This window comes from Histoplasma capsulatum, genomic scaffold (assembly GCF_000149585.1).
Source record: "Histoplasma capsulatum NAm1 scaffold_2 genomic scaffold, whole genome shotgun sequence".
In the NCBI taxonomy this organism is placed as follows: domain Eukaryota; kingdom Fungi; phylum Ascomycota; class Eurotiomycetes; order Onygenales; family Ajellomycetaceae; genus Histoplasma; species Histoplasma mississippiense.
The window spans coordinates 3,580,425-3,586,025 of NW_001813981.1; the positions used below are offsets into that span (position 1 = coordinate 3,580,425).

Consider the following 5,601-nt stretch of genomic DNA (forward strand, 5'->3'; position numbering starts at 1 on the left):
GAAGTCCCGCAGAGAGCATTGGACAGCTTCGGACGTTCTAGCGGGCCCGAATTTTGAGATGTCGAGGATATCAGACTTGTCAGTTATCATCTTGGGTATAACTCTAAACACTTGCGTGGAGCAGGTACGTAGAACAACAGACGACACAGGGCCTGCTGACAAGATTAACCCGTACGCACAAGCAATTAGGTACGTGTAAATTGCGTCGTCCAAGTGGCCAGCCTGTTTTGCAAGCCGTTTCTCCAAAACATGTGCCAAGAATCGCCGCGTGAATTGGTTATCCATCAGCTTTGTACAGAGCTGGATTAGTCCACTGTAACGCCGTGAAGCCGAGGAATTAGGGTCTTCAATGTCTTCGAAAATTGCGTCCACGATCCCTTCAAACCTAGCATTTTCGCCTGCACGACGTAGTTCGTAGATGTTTCGGACTACCCTATTGGAGTTGCCCTCATCGTCGTCTCCAATCATTCGGGTCGCAAGGGGACAGGTAGATTTTGAGGCCACATGGTTCGAAACGCCAGGTCCGGTCCCGTGGCCGGCCCCATACTGCTGAGCAACAGAAGGCTGGAACAGATTGTCCAAAATCAGATCCTCAGTTATGCTCTTAGCAGAAAGGAATGACCTCTGTCGAGCATAGGTAGCTTTGGGGCCGGTTGTTCCCTGGGACTGGGACTGCTGTATCTGATCGGGAGAATCGGCTTGGGAATCAATTTGCATCCTGTGAGACACGTTCGGAAGTTGAGATATAGATGACGTAGAATCCTCAGATAATCCAGTAGATATCTCGGATGAGGCACGGGAGGCAGCACTTATGGATTCAATTGTTGAAGACTCTGACCTGCCACGGGCGGTGGTACCCAACGCATCTACGATCCTTCTCCGCGACGGTGTAGTACTCATAATTACATTGCACTCCGTTTTATTGCCCCCGACTTCAGCAGCAACCGGATGAGAAGCCGCTGGTTTGTACCTTGAATTCAACGGAAATGTTTTCCGTGTAGAAGCTTGTTCTGATTTTCCTGCTCTTAGGAGCTTCGTCGTAAGAGGCTTCAAAGGCCGCTGAGTCTGTTGCCGCGACAGACAATCAGAGGTTTTTCGCGAACTGCGGTGTGTTTGAGGATTTGGGGTCGTTGAATCTTTAGCGCGACGGGGCAGGTTGGCATCAAGTGCATTGGCACACTCCATAGTTCCCTCTTTGGAGGAGTTTCCATGGTGCCGCCCTGTCGGCTTCTTTGGTGTCAGAATAACAACTTCGATTTGGTTAGATTCCCCGGGCGGAACAGACGATTTCTTAAATGAGATTGTGTCGGAATCTGAGCTGTCATGTCGGATATCGCGCTTCGTCGAGCTTTTTGGGTTCGGCATAGCAGCCTCTTCGAATCCGTTCGAAGCCCATTCAGCCTTCGGACTTTCTATCTTTCTACGTTTTCGCCAGGGCTCATTATCCCCATGCAGTTGCTCATCGCCCGACGACGAAATATCGTAAACCCATTGTTTTCTACCCCGATAGTTTGGTGTTCGATGGTGTAGCAAACTCGACCTGGACGGTTTCGGAAGCCGGGGTGTTTGAAGCGTGCCAGCACCTCGATGACCTTTTCCGTCCTTAGTTGTTTTCCTGACTCCCCCTACTGTGATCTGAGCCGTTGAAACCTGATTTGGAGGTTCTTCTGGCGAGAGGTCTGGGACTTGTGTTCGAGTCAGAGCAGGCGACGATTTGGGTCCTATATCGTACTTAGGACCCACCGAGGATTTCCCATAAGTGATTAGTTGGCGATGGGGCGTTGCACTTTTAGCAGCGGGCGCCATAACTCAATTGTAGTATCCCCTGCAAGAGGTTCCTTAGGTAGGATGGAATGAGGCAAACAAAAAAGTCAGAAGGGTGGTGGCGGAAGATTGGTTGTCCATCTAGTGAAAACGTCAAGCAGCCATCTGCATTTATTGGAGAAATGGGTTCGTCGGGGGTTCGGGTTCACGGCGCGTCGTCTTCCTCGCGCATCAGAGGGAAAGAAGGCGACCTGATTTGGAGTACGGGGAGGGATGGATGGCCGTGGACGCAGCAGGTGTGCGCAGCAGGAAGCCAACTGTTAGTTAGTCAACCGACTTCTGTTTAAATACTGGATAACCGTGCCAAGCGCATAGGTAATGAGATGCGCTTGGCACGGTTAGTTAGTTAATTATTCCGTAGCTAGTTAGTTATTTTTCCGGCGATTGGGTGAGGACAACCAAACAACACTGCGTCCATTGTGTCAAGAAATAACTATACATGGATACATACATCTGTTCTGTGTATATTCAATAGGCCCTTATCCGTAACTAAGACTGTTTCTTTGATTGAATAGCGTGAGCGTTCCGTTTCTATTTAAGCCTGAATAGAGGGAGCCCAAAAGCTGATTATCAACAGCGAGATAGCTGCGGCTCTTGAGTCTCCGGGCACAGGAATTAGTGGCAGCTTCGGAGAATCATTCGGAGCCGTGGCTGGTAACTGGTGGGACTGCTCTTCAGGAATAGCCCCTCCTGAGATGTGTTGGCGTTGCTGATGGCTAATTTTGCAGGAGACCTCTGCATCCGACCCCCGCTCCGCCACCAAACCGAGAGCTACAAACGTCTTCACATCTGCGAGTTACTCTTCCACGGCGTTGGATGCCCGTGCCTAACTCGGATACTTCCTCCAGATTTCCGAGCCGACGCATCTCGTCCCCGTACCTCATATATATATCACACTATGGCTCAGCAGGTCGCAGGTGCTCCATTGCCTTGCCAGGGCGTTGGTCCTCTCTACAAACCAGATGGAGAAAAACCAACAGCAACGGTCTCGCAGGGTGTCGACTACGATAATGTCCACGTCCTCCCGCAAACGCCTCAGCTAATTGCACTTTTAACGCAAGTTAATTTCGCCCCTCCCGTACCCAATTTAGCCATTTAACCCAGTGCGAAGACTAATTCAATGCCCATAAAAGTATGATAAGGGACACTCGTACAGACAGAGCAGACTTCATATTTTACTCGAACAGGATCATACGCTTGCTGGTGGAAGAAGGCTTGAATCACCTACCCGTCGTTGAGCAGTCAGTAACCACCCCAGTTGGTCGGTCATATCTTGGAGTCAGATTCCAGGGGAAAATATGCGGTGTGTCCATTATGAGAGCAGGAGAAGCTATGGAACAAGGTTTGCGTGATTGTTGCAGATCCGTTCGCATTGGAAAGATCTTGATACAAAGAGACGACGATACATGGCAACCTAAGCTTTTCTATGAGAAACTTCCCAAGGACATCGCAAACAGATGGGTGCTACTTCTGGACCCAATGTTTGCAACTGGTACAGAACACTCTGCGAATGATCTTTTAACGCAATTCGTGCTAATGACTAGAGTAGGTGGCTCGGCCACGATGGCGGTTGATGTATTGAAATCAAAAGGTGTACCTGAAGATCGAATCCTTTTCTTAAATCTCATCGCAAGTCCTTCGGGGGTTGCCGACTTTGCTCAGAAGTACCCTAAACTGCGAGTAGTCACCGCATTTATCGACCAAGGGCTCGACGAAAAGAAGTCAGTAAAGGGCTATTTCTGCATTTATTGACCGTCCGCTTATATCTAACTTCAAAAACAGGTATATTATTTCCGGGGCTCGGTGACTTCGGGGGACCGATACTACACATTGTAGGAGGAGTGAAGATCAATGAATTTAATTTACTCAAAAGTCGCATGATACGAGGGAGCCATCATTGGTTCCTGCCAATCAATAACTTTCCTACAGAGCAATTTCGGCACATTTCATTTTGCGTGTGTCATCGCAGCCTTTTGGTTCGGTTGGAGAACAAATGGAGGTGTGGAAGCTGTTTGCGTGGGAACTGAGAAGGCAAAGCTGGTTGAACCATTTTTTATTTTCAGTCGCAAAATATCCACACTACGGAGTCTATATATACCGGATTTTTCCGAATCCCAATTCAATCCTATATTATAACATGACGCTTCAAGCTAGAGTAAGCCGAACTATCATCAACGTAATTTAAAGGGATGAGTACCCGAATCGCAAAGCGATTTTAGCAGGCTGGGTAAGAAGCAGGGGATTGCCAAACAATTCTTCGTTGTCAATAATCATCGAGGTCAGCTTCAGCCTGATCTAGTTCCTCCCTTTCAGTCCCGCGTCCTACCGGTCCTGGAGATCCCTCATTTGCTCCACGTATAGTAGTACCGATATCATTTCCAGCAGCGGCGTCCTTAGCAACAGCATCGCAGGCATCGACCCAATCAGAGTACACATCGACGGCGGCTGAGAGATCTAGAGTCATGATCGAAGTTGATTAGTAGAGGTACGAATAGACCAGCAGCAAAAATGGAAAATGCTCTCTCACAGTTGATGCCGGTCTGGAAACGCTGGCCGCATATTTTGCAGGACAAATTCCCAAGACCCAATTTTTTATCCAGTTTCACTATTACACAGTTCTCATGGTTGCAGAATAGACAGGAAAACGTGGTTTGGAGGGGTTCTTTCTGCAATACAGTTAGCGAATTAGGTGGCCGGCAAACGCGAAACTGCGCGTTCATTGACTTGCCTTTTTGGGGGCTGCCGGTTTGCGGCTGGACTTCTTGCGCTTGCCCTATAGAAGAGAGTGGGGGAAAGGTGCGATCAGTCAACCGCAGTAACAGTAGTTTGGACTGGCTACCGGACTTGAGAAACAGTGGGGGAGGAGTAGGACTTAACTTACCATTATATACACGGCTTAACCGACCGTGTTGTTTGATGAACTCGAAGGGAAAGAAGGGGGCAACATGTGATATATGTCTGGTGTTCAGGGGGTCTCTGAGAACAGTGAAACCATCATGGGACATATGATGACAATTTGAGTATTAAACCCCGAAGATTCCTTTGTGATCAAATAAACTTGATTTGCATTTGGATTGCGATTCAGAAGTATCCATATATTTTGGTCATGTGATTTGTCCATATGGGGTAATTGGTCTTGGCATAGCTAAGTAGGGAACACTCACTCCCAGTTAACTAGTCTACCAAGAAAATGAGAGGTCTGTATCCGTATGTGCATCACATACTCTCATAATCATGGGCTTTGTCTTGCGATCCCTGAGAATTACACGAAATGTGCGGCAGTCGTTATCAGATACGGAGACGCAAGCTTTACCCACCTCAAGAGGTTCTTGGAACTTTGTGTCCCAATCAACACAGGCGTCGTGGATTTTTTGTTGATGATTGATGATGAGCCACCCAGGCAAAACTGTTTTGTCTGCTTGATTCATGTGCTCCCCAAACCCGGTTCAACGTTTTCCCGAAATCTTGATATGCTCTAGCGTCGTTAGCATTGCATTATCGATTTCTCGTACGATTTTCCGTCATGACCACGAGTTCATTCCTTAGATGGAGATGGCGTTTCAGACTGAAGACTGTGCTGTTACGAGACTTGAGAAGTTGCGGCCGGTTGGTAAGTAAAAGAGAATTTTAGTATGCGGGAAGCATATGTCAAAAACATGCTAATTTGATTTGCTCCAGGATTACGGGAACGCTACTCAAGTCCACGACATCACCTTGGTTTTTATATCAACTTCCCAGTAACAGCAACATACACACTGCCGCGATGCTCACAACCAC

The 5,601-nt window shown here is 47.9% G+C and overlaps 3 protein-coding genes across 3 annotated transcripts; 1 reads left to right on the plus strand and 2 right to left on the minus strand.

Moving 5' to 3' along the window:
• Nucleotides 1-70: 70 nt before the first annotated feature.
• On the minus strand, nt 71-1,806 carry HCAG_03117 (predicted protein; the record flags this gene model as incomplete). The annotated part of the gene is made up of 2 exons (XM_001542896.1): nt 71-75; nt 180-1,806. 2 exons carry the CDS (start codon nt 1,804-1,806, stop codon nt 71-73), a joined length of 1,632 nt encoding a protein of 543 aa, XP_001542946.1.
• Nucleotides 1,807-2,722: 916 nt separating this feature from the next.
• Nucleotides 2,723-3,631, plus strand: HCAG_03118 (uracil phosphoribosyltransferase; the record flags this gene model as incomplete). Its single annotated transcript, XM_001542897.1, has 3 exons — nt 2,723-2,741; nt 2,981-3,545; nt 3,607-3,631. The coding sequence occupies 3 exons, from the start codon at nt 2,723-2,725 to the stop codon at nt 3,629-3,631; spliced, it is 609 nt and encodes a 202-aa protein (XP_001542947.1).
• Nucleotides 3,632-4,087: 456 nt separating this feature from the next.
• On the minus strand, nt 4,088-5,252 carry HCAG_03119 (predicted protein; the record flags this gene model as incomplete). The annotated part of the gene is made up of 5 exons (XM_001542898.1): nt 4,088-4,278; nt 4,352-4,490; nt 4,527-4,597; nt 5,049-5,079; nt 5,142-5,252. 5 exons carry the CDS (start codon nt 5,250-5,252, stop codon nt 4,088-4,090), a joined length of 543 nt encoding a protein of 180 aa, XP_001542948.1.
• Between the last annotated feature and the right edge of the window lie 349 nt (nt 5,253-5,601).